The sequence below is a fragment of the Antechinus flavipes genome, chromosome 3, assembly GCF_016432865.1.
Source record: "Antechinus flavipes isolate AdamAnt ecotype Samford, QLD, Australia chromosome 3, AdamAnt_v2, whole genome shotgun sequence".
NCBI lineage: Eukaryota > Metazoa > Chordata > Mammalia > Dasyuromorphia > Dasyuridae > Antechinus > Antechinus flavipes.
In genome coordinates, this window is record NC_067400.1 from 436,290,770 (window position 1) to 436,309,933 (window position 19,164).

Sequence of the window (19,164 nt, forward strand, 5' to 3'; positions counted from 1 at the left end):
TAGCTTCTCAGGTCTTATCCCAGATAATTGTACTCCTCGTTTAATGGCCTTTAATAAAATTCTAGCCACAAGTGCTGGGTAATAAATAAGTCTTTGTTCTGGTTGTGCTGGAAGGTTCACCTACTCTATCACACTGTCTCCTTGATGAAAAATTGCTGTGGGTGCCTCTTTTGTAGCAAAAACTGATATTTCCAAAGGTTTCTGAGTTCTGTTCTTGAAAACCTCCTAGTTTAAAAGGGGAAGACAACATGAATATAATTAGGTGAAAACAAGCTACACATAGGATAAACTGGAAATAATCAACAAAAGAAAAGTGCCAGAATCAAGGGAGATTGGGAAAGGGTTCCTATAAAAGGAAGTTGTTCGTGAGTAGGATCCTTCCAGAGTTCTTTTGGTAACTGGCAGGGAAGGAAAGGAACAAGAGTCCCAGTAAGACTATTTTTAGACAGGATAATTAAATGGGCTGACACATCAAAGGGCCGAAGAAGGAGATAGATGAGTCTTAAATGCCTGTTCTGACTATAGTCCTCTTCTCCATTTGAAAGTTTGCCTCCATGATATCTCACAAGATCAACACGTGCTACAACACAGGTGTTGTGGACTGGGAATGAAATAAATTGGAGGCAGAGGGAAGAGGAAAGAGGTCAGACAATACAATGGCCTCTCAGTGGGGAGGTCAGAGAACAGCAATTGCCTCTCAGTCTTCTTGTATCATCCTCTCACACAAAGAGATCTATTCTGCAGGTCTGGATTGGATCTCCAGCAGCCACGTCAGATGGTTCCTGTATGTCAACATTTTCTTGTCAGTGATACTGGAGTGGTTTATCATTAGCCTCTCCAGCTCATATTACAGAAGAGGAAACCGAGGCAAACAAGTTTCTAAAGCCAGATTTGAATGCAGGAAGATGAGTCTTCCTGACTTTAAGCCTGACACTACCCAAGTGAGCTACCTAGTTGTAGAGGAACTGGCCTCAGCAAAGAGGAAGTCCTCCTCTTCATGTAAGACTGATGTTAAGAAGATCATGGGAGACAATATGTGAGTGAAGATGGAATGAGGTCTCAATGAATGACTTCATTTTTTTTTTTTCTGTATAGCATGAGGCAATATTTACTGCTAAGAGAGTGACATGTGAGGGCAGACAAATATAAATGAGAGTATCTAGTGAGAATTGTCTGATAGGCTTGGGATAGTAAATCAATTAGGGAAGTGTAAAGATTGCTTTGCTGCAGTGAGGTTAAGTTGAGATTATAGAAAATTGTAATGGACCCAAGCAATGTGGCTTCATTATTTTTCCAGGTCTATTCAGCAGCATAGGAATAAAAATGTAGAGAGTAAATGGTAGGAGTAATCCAGGATTGAGGTTTGGCAAAGCATGATTGGCAATTAGATAAGAGGGCAAGGGATTCTAGAGAATTGAGTTTAGTAAAGAAGTGGTTCATCAAAAAATCCTTCACTTATTGAAGCCTTTTCTCATAGGAGCATCCTCCAAGTAATAACAAGCTTAAAGTAACAAGCGCTTGTTATAGTCCTTGCTGTATTTTTAGCCACATCAAAATCCATGTCTGTTATTTAGTTAACATTTTAAACTTAAAGGATATCAGAGAAAAGATACAGAAAGACCATTAGACCAAGTATTTTATTTATTACTATTTTGGGAATAGATTAACTATGGTATTTGTAATGTTCTTTCAGCCTCCTTAAGCCTAATTCCAACCCTCCTTGCCATCATCTTTCAGCTCTAGAACTTCTGAGTTAAAATCCTTATTCTTGAGTTTATTTCTATGTCTTTTTACTTTGGAGCCCCAAGAGTCTGGGTTGGGGCAGTTTACTTTTTGTCAGAGAGCAAACTTTTCTTTATGGAAGAATAAAAAACAATTCACTCCTTAGAGCTGCACAAATCCTTCCTAGGAAAGTGGTTCATACCTCTTTTAATAAAAGGCTACCTCAGGCTGAGAGCTTTTGATAGTATTTATTTTTCTTCTGTATTTTTTTAGAAAGAATTTATTGATATTCTTTGTTTTCACATCATTTTCACTTCTGAATATAGATTCCCTTCTTTTTCCCCCCAGGAGCCTTCTCTTATAACAAAAAAAATAAAAAAGAAAGAAAAGGGAGAAAAAGCAGTTCAGCAAAAATTACCATCTCTCTGTGTGTTTGTAATACAGCCTTTCCCTGCTTTAGTGGAAAATGTGTATAAATATGAAATATAGGAATGAGGATATCCATTATTTAAGTTACAATCAGTAAGACTCCTGCATGTTTCTTCAAGTTCTAGTTCATTCCCCATAAAACCAATTTTAAAAAAAGAAAAGAAAAAGAAAAAGCTTGTGTAGACACTATTCCTGTCTATTGCTTTGCAGAATCTTTAATGTGTCCTCTTTTGAGGTTGTAGTAAGCTTTGGCTTCAAAAGAATAAGGTAGGAGGAGATTCCTTTTGTCCAATACTTTCTGAAGCAAAGGAGTTTGTTACTATACTTCAAGGTGTTTAACAAAACCATTTGCATTTGAATGCTGATCCCTTTGAGGGTCAGGCACGCAGGAAATGGGCCTCTAAATGATAGATAAAGTCTCCCTTTCTACATTGTAGCTTCAAGTCAGGGCAACTATGTTCTGGCCCCAAGGCTTAAGTCAAATCCCCTTCAGATCATAGTTAATGCTGCACCTGATTCTACAACAGCTGCTGCTTTTGAACAGTATGACGCTTCTCCTTCCCCAGGAAGACTTGAAAGTTTGCAGTACTTTTAGTACTTTCAATCACTGTAGATACAATGAGAAAAACACAGGTTGTGAGAAGAACCCAGGATTCCTATTTGGGAATTCACCATCCAGCATTTAGCAGTCTGTGAGCTGAACCATTTGTTGATGCTTTGCTTCATAACCATGACTTAACTGGAAGAAAAGGTGACTGGCTCAAATGACGAAATGTTTTTGTGGAAATTTCCCCAGATGACACATTTGGTAATATTGTTTTTCCTTGAATGTATGAATACCTTATTTTATTTTATTTTTGCCCTTGAGGTTTTTCAATTCAGGGGAAGTAACAAAGAAAGCAGATGTGAATGTGTGTGTGTGTGTGTGTGTGTATGTGTGTGTATGTCAGACAGACAGACAGAAGAGACAGAGAGAGGCGCCGAGAGACAGAAAGACACACAGAGAGATACAAAGAAAGAGATTTCTTGAAAATCAGTTTCAATAATGTTGTCCTTAAAAATGAAGACATTTAGGCTAGGCCTTCTGCTTCACTGAATTGCCAAGATGATCTTTAGGGAAACTTGTTAATCTTGGTAATTACTGGAGAGAAGATATCTATAGCCAATGATCCATCCTTTCCTGTGACCTAGACTGGAATGCCACTAACTAACTCTAGTCCCTTTCTTCAAAACACAAGTCAGCTCTTTTTATTTTTAGCAGTAGAGTAACCTGAAGCCTTACTGTAGCTACAAGAGTACATACTTCTATATATGCCAAAGAAAGTGAAACTTTATGATGATTGTGAAAATTAGGATATGATCATTGTGAAATTTCAGATTATCTTCTAATTGAACCATCATAGATACTCAATTATCCTACACTGTTAAAATTAATAGGATCTTATTATGGCATAAGAAACATCTATCTATGACAAGGGTAGGTGAGAGATGGGAGAATATAGGCCTTGGTTTGAAAACATTTTTTAAAAACTCATGTCCTGGCTATGTCAATAGAAGCACCTTTTCCTTGGCTGCAGCTCTGTTAAAGGCTTGGGATATATTTAGAGTGGGAAGGGATTTTAGGGACCATCTAATCCAATACCCTTCTTTTAGAGATAAAAAAGTTAAATGATTCATCAGTGTCACACATATAATAAGGGACAAAGCTAGGGTTTGAATTCACTTCTTCAGACTCTCTTGTTCTTTGGTCTTTCCTCTATTGCTTCTCCTGAAAGGCAAGGGGCTGGAGTGAGATGCATCAATGAAAAAAAAGTAGGTGTATTCCCTTGGCATAACAGGTGCCCCACAAAAGTTACACAGAGTACATCATTAATAATTGATGTAATTTAGAAAATAGAGGTTTTGGTAGCATAGTGTTTGCTATTCAAAGAGTCTGGCACCTGCCATTTCCAAAAGAAGTATTTGTATCTTTAATATTCAGTGTGGCTTAAAAAGAATAATGTGGTTGTTTTATGAGAGGAACTCTCCACCCCAACACTGAATGGATGTGGTTAGATATTTAGATAATTTTCTGCCCTGTTTTAATAGTTGTGAATTTAAAAGGGAATGGAATAGCTCAAGTGGAAAGAATGTTGAGGGGAGAATCATGTTTTTTGCTGCCATCTACAGATGTCAAAGAGCATTTCTATAAAGTTGCAGCTAAGAAAACAGGTCACTCTAGAGCAGAAATGAATGAAAATGTGTCCAAAATATTTTTAAAAATATATTTCATAAATATATTCTGACAGTAATAACATTTTCAATGCAATATTAGAGTATCTTATTTTGTTTACTCTCCTGTCTAAAAGTGTTATCTGTAGCAATCAGCAGTATTGTCTTTTTAACGTTTCAAATTGTCAAGGTGAAAAGTTTGGTTATCATAATGAATGGCTCAACACTGGAATACTGGAAGTATTGATCTCTAAGATCATGTCCATCTCCAATAACCTGTAAGTCTATGAAATATTTTAAAATAAGTCACAGGGTTTTCTTTCAGGGATATTTTAGATTTCAGTATTGACTGAAAGAAGTGTGATTAAAAGTGAGTAATAGAGAATTTTATGAGGATGGATGATAAACTAGGCAACCATTTAAGATCCCTTCTATGACAGACCAGCTGGGGGAAAATGATTTAGAATAACATATACTGTAATAAGATGGTGCCTGAAACAGCTTCTGCCCTCATGTTCGATTCTGTATATTTGTCAGACTTATAATGACATCTTGCAAATATCTTTTTTGTATTATTACTTAAAGGGTCAAATTTAGACAGGAATTACTGGAAAAGCGCTGGATGGAGAAAAAAGAAATGGCCATTAAGGAAACAAAGGAACAAGAAGAAAGAGAGAAGAGGCTAGAAGCCCTTAGAAAACAGGTAGTTTTATTTAATTTGAGTATTTTAATATGCAATCAAGGATGTTTCTAAATACTATTGTGATCATTACTAAAGTTAATTTCAGGACATCTTCCTTTTGAAGAATTTGGACACATAGTAGAACCTAATACCTAGTTCATATAGATCATCTCTTTCATTTGACAAATGTGAAAATTGGACAGCAGACAGGGGAAGTGAGAAGTAACTTGCTGAAGATCACTCAGTGAACAGCAGAGCTTGGATTCCAACCTTCATTTTCTAATACTCTGTCCATTGTTCATTGAGACCACATTTATGTTGTTTGATATGCCAGTTCCTGAGCATATTTAAACTTCATTCACAACTTTAGAAAGCTCCCTTAAGACCTCATTGTCTCCATGTTACCTCTAGTTTGTTAATACCTTGGTAAAAATTGAGAGGAATAAAATTTTGTCATACTAGCCCAGAGATTAAAACAAGTACAAAGAAGCTATTAGTCTGACTTCACCTTTGCTTTGAGAAATCCTCACTTCCACAGAGCTTATAATGTCATATTTGTGTAGAATTTAGCATTGTGTAACTTAATACCTGGAGCAATAATTCATTTGTTATAGGTATTAAGGGTAAATAACAACAGTAAAAAGTGAAGGACTGGATTTCAGCTTATATAACCAGCAAAATGGAAGACTAGAATTTTTCTCTGACCCCGTGATCTTCTAACCTTTTCAATACAGAAAATATTTTATCTCAAATAAAGGATCATCTGTCTCCAGGATTTAGGACAATCAGAATCCAAAAGAAAAATTTTTAAAAATACATGATATGATGTCCACCCTGATCTTATTCAACACCTCTTTATCAATGCCTACTATGATTCCAACAGCAATATTGAATTAGCCAACCCAAGGACCCAACACATATGGTCATAACAAAAACCAATTCCAATGAACTGATCCAGCCATTCTGGAGTGCAATTTGGAATTATGCCCAAAGGGCTGTAAAATTATGCATACCCTTTGATCCAGCTGTGTCACTACTGAATCTAAATCCCAAAGAGATCATAATAGATGGAAAATGACTCATATGTCCCAAATTTTTTGTGGTGGCAAGAAATTGGAAATTGAGTGGATACCTATCAATTGGGGAATGGCTGAATAAGTTATTCTATGTGAATGTAATGGAATATTATTGTTCTATAAGAAATGATAAACAGGCTGATTTCAGAAAAGCCTAGAAAGACTTACATGAATTGATGTTGAGTGAAGTAAATAGAACCAGGAGAATATTTTACCCAGTAACAAGAAGATTATATGATAGTCAACTATGATAGATGTAGCTCTTCTCAGCAGTACAATTAAACTTAGGATAGAAACTGCCATCCATATCCAGAGAAAGAACTATGGAACCTGAATCTGAATTGAAACCTATTTGTTTGTTTGTTTGCTTTTTCTTTTTCATGATTCCCCTCTTTTGTTCTGATTTTTCTTTCACAACATGAATAATATGGAAATATGTTTAATATGATTGTACATGCATATAACTTATATCTTGGGGAAGGAGGAGATAAGGGAGAAAAAAGTTAGGATTCAAAATCTTACAAAAATAACTTTGAAAATTTTCTTTACATGTGATTGGAAAAATAAAATACTATTGAGAAATAAAAAGAAACATTTTAATGAATTAAAGAAAAAACAACACAACTCCATACCCTAGTCCCCCATTTTCTCTTTTTGGTGTGGTGATGATCCTAGATCTAGGTTGCAGAAATTTGATTGGAGTGAAACAATCATTTAGTACTGTAGCAGCAGCTTTCTGTGCTGCAAAAGATGTCTATGGGAAAACAATGAAATCTGAGGGCAAGTGTCAAGACATGTGTTTGGTCCTGACATAGAATTCAATTCCTTCTCAAAGCCCTTTCCCTGAGTCTTGAAGATCCAAACTACCAAAATCAACTCATGAGTTCCAGTGCCAGATGAGAGGACTGAGAAACAAAAAAGTGGGACAGGGTAGTAGGGCAGGATATTGGATATGAGGCACTTCATTAAACCTGAGGGAAAGAACCCCATGTTCAACTGAGACCATTTCTGCTTCCCAAAATGTTGACTGATGAGACTCAGACTGATAAAAAATGAATTATATATAGTGGACATAGGCTGAGATATAGCCCTCAGAGAAACTACCAGCAAAGAGGAGGGAGTCAGGAAGTGAGCAATAGGGGAAAATAAGGGGGAGGAAGACTTAACTTATCCAAAACTTCAGAAGGGGAAGAAACCCACAAAGACCGAACATAAGCAGATGAATCAATAGGGAAGACATGAACAACTGAAGAAAATATGGCTTCACTCTATTAATAGAATTCATGTATCTCTGAATAAATGCTGCAAAACAAAGGAAAATGGTGCAATTCTTGATGATACAGAGAACCTTGTTGAATTTGAGTAGAACACAGAAGCACAACACACTATTCCTGAGTTAAAAGAGAAATGAGAATTATGAGAACAAAATTTATGTCCTGCACAGCATAAGTCACAAAAGAGAAAGACTTGAGTGTGCTGCAGTGGCAAGTCTTACCAAAAACACAAAAGAGAGAAAAATAGATTAGAGCTGCAAATATACAGAAGTGAAGGGTGATCTAGAAGAATGAAGCAAAAATAATAGTATTTTAAAAATATGGTCATTATCCAAGCAAAACATATTATCTTGAAGACAGGTTATAAAAAAACAACCAAAGCATCACAGGTCTTCCAGAAGATCAAAACAAGAAAAAATAAAACAAAATAAAGCAAAAACACCTAAACACTATACTGCAAGAAATAATAATAATAATAATAATAAAAACTGTGCAGAACTTCTGAACTTAGAAATAGAAAAAATTCATAGATTGTCACCAGGGGGGAAAAACAACTCAAAGTTGCAAATTCCAAGCCATGGTAGTTGGATTCAATGACTTAATTAAAAAAAAAAAAAAAGACAATAAAGTTCTCCAAATAATCAAGAGAAAGACTTTCAAATATAAAGAAAAGAAAAAAAAGTTAAGAGCTTTGAGGAAAGTTATAAAATAGTGTTCAATTTAACAAGTATCTATTAAAGACCTACATTTATATAAAGAAATGTACACTAAAGGCTTAGAATATAAGTACAAAGCAAAAAACTATCCCTACCTTCTCTCAAGGAGTTTATACATCTTATTCTGATTCATTTATGAATTTTTGAAAACTAAAATCTGAATAAATCTTCAAGAAGTCATCTTCTTATTAGTCCTTTTTCTTGAGGTAAGAAGATTTAACTATTTAGTTTTAGTTTAACTGATTATGCTTTTTTGCCCTCTAAGGGGAAAACATTTCTATTTCAATAATTATATATAGCCTAAAAATCAATTCTGGGTTTCTAAAACTTGTTTTTCATATCAAAATCTTAAAAGACTGTTAACTATAATTTTGTCTTCTGTGAGCTCATTAAAAAAGAGCAAGGAATATTGTTGTGTCAGATTAATCATAAGTATTTATAGTTATACTATTAGAACTTTTAAATTCCATTAAAATGTTTATTGAGCATTGTTGTATGCAGAGATTTATCCTAACTAATGAAATAAATTCAGAAGCAATAATTCAAAAGCACATTCATAATTTAGGTGGTCTCTATTTCATTATGCTATAGTTTGGGGTTTTTTATTTTGTTTTTGCTGATAAAGAGCCCTTCTATAAAAGTCCACAAAGGTGCCATTTTTTTCATATGGGTATAGGTTTGAACTATCTTATTCTAGAAGCATGGGATTTAGAGCTAGCTAAAACATAGGGACAGTGTGGTAGAGGTAGAGCACTATTTCTGGAATCAGAGTAATTAGGTTCATATCCTGTGATGACGGCGTATTTAAAATCAGCCCGAGTCAGGAATTCAGGTTAAGGGAAAAATCTTCAATCTTTATTGAAGTGAAGAGGTGAAAAAGGATTGAGATAGCAATATGGGCAAGAAAGATTGTGATAGCAATATGGGCAACTGCGACAGGAAGCCAGATAGCAGAGGGGGATTGGAGATGAAGAGCCGTCACAATGGCAATGTAAGCAGCTGTGTAAAGACGCCAGCCAGCAGTCTCTCCTTCGGCTTCCCTTTCCACTCCCCTGCCTCCACCCACCAAAAACGTCATTTGCTATACAACACATCAGGACTTGCACAAAGAGTGGGCGGGATCATTCTTTCTCCAAGTATATATATTAATAGAGTGTGGTCCAATTACTATTTAGCCTCACGTGTTTGGGACCTCAGTGCATCAACTCAAGCCTCAGCCCATTACAATATCCTGTCTCTGATTCTTGCCTGTGTGACCTTGGGCAAGTAATCTTAACTGGCTCAGCCTCAGTTTTCCTCATTTTTAAAGTGAGGGCATTGGACTGAATTATCTCTTTGGTTTCTTGGTTTCTTCTGGCTCTAGGTTTATGATCCTTAAGAAGATCTTCTAGTCATAGGTTCTTAGTAGAGAGTTAGAAAGATTCCCAGAAACATCTGGTCTCCTCTCTAGCTCTCTCCTTCCCTCCCTTCTTCTCCCTCCTCTCTCTTTCCCCCTCCTTTTCTTTCTCTTTCTCCCTCCTTTTCTCTCTCTATCTCTCCATCTCTTTCTCTCTCTGTCTCTCTATCTCTCCTCTGCCTCTGTCTGTCTGTTTTTCTCTCTCTGATGAGGGAAGGACACAGTAGCTTTGATTTGTACACTCTGAAAACTATCTAATGATCTGGTATAATGGGATTTAATGTTATCCTTCAGTTTACCCAAACTTTCTTTGCTCTGAATTGATCTAAATGAGATTGTGCTCATGAGAGAGCTGTGTCAGCTGGTTTTCATAGTCACATTTTGCCAAATATGCAGAATATCAATGTTGAAATGAAACTTTGTGGTGGTTGTTAGATATTTGCAGGGACATAATGATTAAGTTCAATTACTCTTGGCACTTCTCTTGGTTGATATTTCTTTATCTATTTTCCAATAACCTGGCATCAGAAAGAGAGCCAAGTTAAATTTTTAAGTATATGGTTTCATGATCCTGTTTTAGAGAGCCAAGTTAAATTTTTAAGTATATAGTATATATATTTTAAAGTATAAGTATATAACTTCATGATACTGTTATTAGTTGCAGGCTTGAGATTTTTAACATAAAATTATTCTGCTTTGTAGATGTCTAAAATAGGTTTTGTGGTTTTATTATTCATTTTATCCTTTGCTTTGAATTTTTGTCATATTAAGCAACTGTTCAGGCTTTAGCAAAAATTTATTAAAAATAATTTGCTTCTGCATTATTTAGCTCTATTGCATATTCTAATTAGCATCATTTTCTGTTCTGTTAGGTTTCCATTGTGGCCGAAGTTGATCCTGTTAGAATGATGGCAGATACATTGGCTTCAAAAGCCAAAATGGGAATCGGAACTGAAGAAGAATTTGTTCTTCAAAAGCCACTCTTCAAATTGAATACATATACAGAACCCCAGGTCATTGCTATACTTGGTGAATTGTGATTTGAGAAAATTACAACAATCAGGGTAGATAACTATGTTGCTTATGATTATAAGCAGGGTCAAAATAACCTGGAATAGTTGGGAGTCTGTTCAAACTACTTTTTTTGTTGAAAGGAAGCAAGATGTCCACCTTCCTCAAGCCCCAACAGTTCTGTCTCTTGACTCTTTACTTCCTAATTCCTTCCTGCTCACGCAGTAACCTGATGTCCATGTCCTTCCTATCCCTATCCCCAACCACTTTCCCTGCCCTCCAGTAGTGTAGAGAGTTCCATTTTCTCACTTCTGAACATTGTGTTTGGGGCATTTGTTGGTAGAGGGGCTGGTCATCGTGGATCAACTAAGGAGATCAATTTTGAAGGCAATTTTTGAATTTTTGAAGGCAAAATGCAGGGTGTTCCACTACCCCTCATTCATTCCTCCACCTCACAACAACTCTAGCACTACAAGTTCCTTATATTTCTCTACTTCCATTTCAAGCACATTCTTCCTGCCTTTCTAACCTTCTTATACCTTACTTTCCTCCATATCTAACTGCACTTGCCTACTTGTGTAATGTCCGAGCCAGCTTTCTGGAGGTCCTCCAAAAGGACCTTGGTCTCAGCAGGATAGACACCACTAGAATGGATAAGGATAGAGTCCAAAGTTTTATTGTCTCTTACACAGTCTATGTCTGTCATAGTCTGACCCAGTCTCCTCCAGCAGTCTGACAGTCTGCCAGTCTCAACCAGTCTCCCCTTGAGTCTGACTTTGTTCCCAGTTTAAATACCCTGCTATAATTACATCATTACAGTATACTGAGTATGTGTGAACTAGAAAACCATTACATAACCATACTAAATACTAAGTATATATGTGAATTAGAGAACCATTATCTCGTCAATTCCACTGAGTTAACACCTTATTTCAAGTATACTTCTCCAGAGTTCTGGCTTTCTACATGCTTGTAATTTCTTCAACTTGAAACTTTATCTCCAATCTCTGTGCCTTTGAACTTACTGTCTCTGATTCCTGGAATGCTCTTCTCTCACATCTCTTCCTCTTATATCTCCTGGTTTCCTTCAAGACTCAATTTAAATTCCAATTTTTGCAGGAGGTCTTTCCTAGTCTTCCCATCCCTAGGCAGCTAATACAGATTAGTATTGCCTTTCAGGCCACCCTTATCTGCTTTGTATATACCACATATATTCCTAATTATTTGCAGATTATCTTCTTCTTTAAAATGTATACTCCTTAAGGCAAGGATTGTTTTTGGTTTTTGCTTTTTTTTTTTTTTTTTGTATCCCTGATTTTTAGTACTAATATAATTCTTGTTATATAATAAGAGCTTTATCAGTATTTGTTGACTGATTGTTTGACGCTATAGAACTCACCCCTGGCTCACCTAATTACTAGTTGTTTGGCCTGAGGAAAATAATTTCTCTCCTTTAAGTCTGATTTATCTATGTATAAATGAGGAGGTTGAACTAGATGACTCCCACTTTCGCTTCTAGTTCTAAATCTATGATACCAGTTGTCTACCTTTCACATTCCTTCCATCTTTCTGATACTCATTGAAATGCAGCTTTCTCTTGAAAGTAACTCATGTCTTGGCATCCAACCCCAATTTTTCCTTTTTCCATATATTCTAACACAAAGAGCCAGCAGAAGTTGGCATATTTCTTATTCCCTATTGCCAGAGATCCTTTCTATTCTTCTATCACTCAACAACTACATTTAATCCATTAAAGTTCATTCTTCCAGTCCAGATTCTTGTTGTTGTTGAGTGTGGACTTCACTTAGTTCTCCCTCTTTTCTTATAAGTTCAGTATCTGGATTGCAGTTTTCTTTTCTCACCTTAACTCCTTCTCACTTCAAATAATTTTGTCTCCCACTTCAACCTTCTTTATACTCATCATCTCTATCTTATGTTTATCTCAATAAAGCACATATTAGACTTAGATTCAACTCTCTTTGAAAATGAACTTATTTTATTTTTCAGGAATCCTGTTTCGTCTCTGATGATGACAGAGTAAAGATCTTAAGCTATAAATCAGAGCTTCTTAAACTTTTCCACTCAACCCCTTTTTGCCTGAGAAAATGTTTACATGATCCTGGATGTATCAGTATATAAATCAAACATTTAGAGATAATAAATCATAATTTTGTGACCCCTATATTCAATTATGATATTCCCTATGGGGTTGTAAACCACAGTTTAAGAAACTGGACTATCAATTATCTTCTAGCATTTGTGCGCTGTGATTTGAATTATCTTTGTAGTTAATGTCTATTACCTCAATAGTATATATTATTTCAAAGTTATAAGAGTTTGTGATCCTGAGTCTAAATTGACCTCTTTGCATCTTCTGCCCATTATTCATAATTCTGTCCTTCAATCTTCCCTCCAAACAACAGCTTCTGTTTTGTTGGACATTTGTCAAGTAAGTTAAAGTGATCATTTCTTTCTTTTATGGGTTGGATTAGGTAGTTGCTGAAGATCTTTCCACCTTTCAATTTCTGTGATTCTGTAAACCACAAAAAAAAATGTATATGTATCTTGCTCTTATGAATGGATAATATTTTTTGAAAGATTTTTGATGTACATGACTATTTCAAAGCCTGTCTTAATCTTTTTTTCAACAACGGCATTTCAACTGCCATAAATCTTTACAATTCCTTAAAGAAAAAAAGAGGAAAACTCTATTAGTGTTCTTTTTAGAGAAGTAGAACATATTTTTAAAAACCTTTCTTTCTTAAACCACTTCTCTTTGACTTTCTGGTTTCTGTTAATGTCATGCCATTTGTCTAGTTATGCATGCTATCTCAAGATTCAAGCTTCCATGACAGCTCTACTTCCTTTTCAAACTACCCTAATTTAATCCTTCCAATTTGTCTCCTAATCTAAACCCTATGCAATTTTCAGTAATAATAATAGTTAATTTTATAACATGCTTTTAGGTTTACAAAGCATACAATACTCACAACACTCCTGAGGAGGTGAGAATTATTATCTCTATTTTATAGGTGAAAAAACTGAGACAAATAGAAGCTAAATAACTTGCCCAGAGTCATAGAACTAATAAGTGTCTGAAGCAGGATTTGAATTTAGGCCTTCCTGACTCCAAGTCCAGTGCTTTATCCTCTGTGCCTCCCATTTGTTTTTACTCAAATGATCTGTAATTTCATAGATAAGGACATTACCTCTAACAATAAATGTTAAAACACTTTCGTATCCGTCTACTCACTTGTCCATGTTTTCCAATGAGTTTGTCATAGGGAAGCCAACCAAGATAAATGGTTGGGGCTCCTAAAACTTTTGCTTGACATTATGAAGATATTAATAAAGCCCAAGGGATATCTACTTGTTATCTCTTGGTTTACCATATGATCAGCCTTTCTTTTTTGTTCAAACATTTCCTCTGTGACATCTTTTATAATCTCTTCATAATCCTTGTATCTCTTTCATAATCTCTTGTATCATATGTTGTAGTTTGCCTCTATCTACCATATTCTTATTACCTTCTGGACAAAACACATTTTTATTTCTCTAGAGACTATGTAACTTGCAGCTGTATAACAAAATCAAATGAAGATTGCTAATTTAGAGGCTGGTTCTTTGTTTCAGGGAGAATTTTAAGGTCATTAAAAGAACTTTGTTATTTTACTAAAACAATCCAATCCCATCTCCTTTACCCATTAAATTCTGGGCCCAGTTCAATTTCCATTTGCAGTTTGTTTCATGTATGTATGTGTGTATTCATATATATATAAGTGTGTGTGTGTGTGTGTGTATGTATACACACAAACATGTATGTGTGGACACATTTATATATTATACATTGTTTTATATACATACAGAGAAATCTTAGTCATCATTTTTTATTCACTTAGTTTTTTCTAGATAGATATAAGCCAAATTCTTCTGAATGATTATAGAGGTTATACAAAAAGCTTTTTGATGCTCTAACTCTTGATGCAATCATCAAATGTCTTCTATAAATAGAAACACCTGGGGAACCTCTTATAGTTATAACATACTTTATTTTATTTTATTCATGGGTGCATGTATTTTTTTCCTACTAAAGTTTAAGTTCCTTGCTGATAGAGACCATGAGTCCTTGTACAGTCTTTATCTACTTCCATCATTAACACATTGTTTTGTACTTAATGAATTGAATATTAAATAACTATTCAATAAGTTTCTGAATGTTGAAACTTTCAGTGAAAAATCAAAGATATTGTACTATATTTTCTGTATTTTTTCTAGACAAATGATTAATTAGAGATTTGGATATTTCATATTGAACTGATAATTTTTGTGTTCTTTTCCTTTAAGTTTATAACTCCTTTTTCATCATCTGGAAGGACTTCAAGGCCACATGAAAGTCCTTATTTGCTAAAATATATATAGTCAACTTCTTATCATTGTATCTCTTGGCACTTAACATTCATAGACTGAATGGAAGATGAATAGGGTCCAATCAGCTGTAAATAAAAGAACAAAATTGAACTACTTATCTATCTGTCCTACTTAGAATCAGATTGATGAGTCACTTCTGAGTCTGCTTAAAATAGAAACTCAGTGATATCCTGGTCAAGTTATATTGACTTATTTCCTTTCTAATAGTAGTTATTTATTTAAACATAATTTACATATTGCCAAATCTTTATGTGAAAATCTATTAAATAAATATTAGTAGCTACTTTAATATGGGTAGAAGGAAATTGGAGTTTGGCAATTTATTTTTACCTTTGCATGTAAAATACTGTATAATTTTATTCAATAAATTTAAACATAACGATAAACTGAAGCCAAGAAGGTATTACCCCATCTCTTTGACATTTTAAACAATTAACAGTAAATTTTTTACATATAGTTTATATAGATCTAATGAGTTAACATATATAAAATGCTTTGCAAATCCTAAAATACTATTTAAATGCTAGCTTTTTAAAAATTTGAATTATACGGCGTTATTATTTTACTTTTAAAAATTGTAAACAATTTTATTATGAATTACAATAACACATTTATGTACAAATATTTTGTCTTCTGTAAAGAAAAAGTATATAACTTTGGAAACAATGATATTGAATGTTGCTGGTATTTTTATTTAATTAGATTTCGTTTTCTTTCTCCAGATAATTTCTGACCCCAGACTTCGTATTGAGTTAGCTCTTCGAGAAGCTGGACTTCACAGAACACTTTATGCAAAAGAGATCTTGCCAAAAATTAGTCCTTATAAACTTCCAAGAAGAGACATGGTATCTACTGTCTTTCAGATGTAGACTTCAGGCATAAGTCCCATGATATATAAGCAAGAGCCTTCTTTTGATACAGTTCTGTCATCTTTAATATGTAAACTATTCCCAAAAGAATTGTGTTAACTATCTATTCAGTATGATTTATATTTAATTATTAATATGTTGGGGTGATTTCATCTACTAAAGAAATTCTTATATGATTCTCAATAACATATTGAATTGTTCCCATATCTTTAAAAAATAAAATTTTGTTATCAGATTCTTTAAGAGTAGAATTTATGAAAGATATATTTGTATATTTATATGTATATATAGTATCATTTAAAAAGTTACATTTTGAGATTTATATTTTACATGATGAATACAAAATAACTTTGTAAAATAAAATAGCCACTGGGAAGAATTAGATAATATGTAGCTGCTGTCAGCTAGCCTTTATTTCCATTTGTTATTTCAGAATTTGACTTTTTAATTATGCAAGCTTCATTATCATTAATACTTCTATTATCCCTTGATTATTATAGGAGGAGACTCAACCTTTCTCTAAATTTAGAAACCAATTTGGTGCATCATGTTTACTGCAAACCAATCACTGAAACAATTTCATTTTGCAAATTATTCTTTAAGAATAAATTAGAAACTAGAAATAGCATTTCAACCACAGGATTCTTTATTTTAGCATAGAAAAGTATGTTGTTAAAATAGATGAAATAATAAAAAGTTAACAATGTTTTGAACCCTGAAATTTCTAAATTACATATCTTCTTTGTCAATGAATCTATAGAGAAATGTATAAAATAAAAACATTACAATTCTTTTACTTCATTTCCAGGAAACAACTATATTTCTCTTGGTGGAATAACAAAGCATTGTTGTCAAGTGATATCCTAGGTGTGTGGGTGGTGGCAACCCTACTATTCACATAATCATGACTACTACCAATGGGAGCTAATAGGAGGCAGAACCAAGATGGAAGAGTATAGGGAGATTCTAATCAACCTCTCCCAACATCTTTCTCCAAATAACTTTAAAATAATACATATTATTATTATTATTATCATTTTTGCTGAGGCAATTGGACTTGAGTGACTTGCCCAGGATCACATAGTCAGAAAGTGTCTTCCTGACTTCGGGGCTGATGCGATCCAATTAAATTTTAAAGTGGCATAACAAACAAAAAGTTGGAGTGAGACATTTTTCCAGCCCAGGATTTGGGCTATTGTGCCTGAGTACAGTAGAGTGTAGATACCAGTGGTAGGCTTTGGAACCACCAACAGCAGCAGCAGTACCAGGAGTCTCCCCAACCAGAAACAATGAAAAGATTGGAGATCCAGTCAGAAAGATCTTACAAAGGACTCCATGCTAGCGCATGCTAGAACATGCAAGCAAAATACAAGGTTGTCTTAGACATTTTTGATACTTATTACCCAATTCTGCAACACAAACAAAACAAAAATGGTCAAATGGAAAAGGGGAAAGAAGAAGAAAACTGGAAAAAATAACTCCTTAAAAAGCAGAAATGGGCAAATAGGTAAAAACAAAAGATGCAGAATGACAGTGATGATGAAAAGAATTCTTTAAAAATTAAAATTGGTCAACTGGAAGCTAATGGCTCTTTGAAACCTCAAGAAAAAAAATTTAACAAAGTCCAAACAATGGAATGGGGGTGGAGGGCATGGGGAAGATGGAGCTGAAAGCTTCGAGGTAAAAATGAAAACATGAATTCAGATTAATTTAAAGCTTCTGGATAAGACTGAGAAGCATCCACTTAAAGTGATGATGATTAATAATACTCCTTTACATGACACCTTTTTTTCTTTTTAGAGAACTGCAAAGACTAAAATAATGCAACACTTCCAGTTGAAACAGGCATGTGCATTCCCTCTAAATCAGAATACTATAAATATGGGTAGTATAGAATATAAATATTATTGTGGTTGATGGCCATTCAGATTTCAACTTGGCTTTCCATGAAATATGATTGTTTATGCTAAACAAATCAATTGGGCCAAGTGACAAAATTCTGAGGAAGTTCCATTCTAATTCTTTTGTCTTCCTGGTTTTTCTAGGAATAAGTCCCATAATACCCAAGCAAGAGCACTCCTTTGATATAATTCTGTATTTTACACATAAATTACTCTGGAAATTTGTCAACTGTGTTTCTCTTTTAATGGTTTAATAACTCTACGAATACCATTTAAATTCCTCTATCTATACCTAAGAGCTCCTTTATTATTATTTTGTCCTTTATTGTGAACTTTACTTTCCATTTTATATAAGCCTGATTTGTTTAGACACACAGTCCTCTATAGATTTATATTTAAGTGATCTGATTCTAGACCCTGCCTATAGGGTAGAAAACTCATTTTAATACATTCATGAATATATTTGTGATGAAATGGTAGTAGAATTGATTATTTTCCTTTTGTTTTTCATAGTTTACACAGATGTGTCTATATTATTTAGCACCATATATATTCAGATCTTCTAATATTTATAAATGTTTTCTATCAACAATCATTTTATTAGTCTCTCTTATAAATGTTCATTTGAATGTGACTTTGAAATTTTTATCAGGGTCCTATTTTTAAAAGCAAAATGCTTGATTATTACTGAAATAAAAGGTAAATTCAATTTGTTATAGGGAGGTTATCTAATATTTTCTGTCTGGTAGGCACATTAGATGGGATAATTAGACACTACTGGAGTTTGGTAAAGAACATTACAATATTATGCATCCAGATAGTTTAGGACCCAATTTACTATATATCCAAAATCTAGATAATAATAATAAAAAAAAAACAACTTTCTGCCAACAAATGTATCTAGATAAAGAATAGTTTATATTGGCCATTTCAACCTGTTTAATTGGCCTTCTTGATTTTAATAGGTAATAACAAAGTTTATAATAAGCTCATTAAAGAGAAAAATCAATCAATATTTATTGAGAAACTATGATATGTAACACACTATTAAAGATGTCAACCCCTTATTCCCAAGAATTGATAACCCAGTTGGATAGATATGACAAACACACATAATTCTATACATTAAGTTGTGAATTTAAAAGCCAAATGATGGTGTAGACATGAACTATTTACAGAAATTTAGAAGATAGAGTGATTTTTGTGGCATGGGATAATCCAAAAAGCCTTTGTGAAAAAAGGTGAAAATTTAGTAGGAACTTATTAGATTAGATAAAGGTGAAAAAAGAGCCCATTCCAGATAGGACAGTAGGCTGAGCAAATATATAAAGTTAGAAAAGTACAATGATTGGCTGGGAGTACAGTGGATCTGAAGTCAGAAATTCAAATTTGACCTTAGATACTTCCCAGCTATGTGACCCTAGGCAAGTCACTTAACTTCAGTTTTCT

At 34.1% G+C, this 19,164-nt stretch overlaps 1 protein-coding gene across 2 annotated transcripts in view; it reads left to right on the forward strand.

The window, feature by feature from the left end:
• The window catches only part of CCDC148 (coiled-coil domain containing 148), a 301,269-nt gene extending 284,742 nt beyond the window's left edge, over positions 1-16,527 (forward strand). For both annotated transcript variants that reach the window (XM_051986343.1, XM_051986344.1), the window contains exons 14-16: positions 4,948-5,065; positions 10,379-10,519; positions 15,668-16,527. In XM_051986343.1, the coding sequence (XP_051842303.1) occupies positions 4,948-5,065; positions 10,379-10,519; positions 15,668-15,814 (406 nt within the window). In that variant the 3' untranslated portion in view covers positions 15,815-16,527. The remainder of the gene's footprint in view (positions 1-4,947; positions 5,066-10,378; positions 10,520-15,667) is intronic.
• Positions 16,528-19,164: the final 2,637 nt, after the last annotated feature.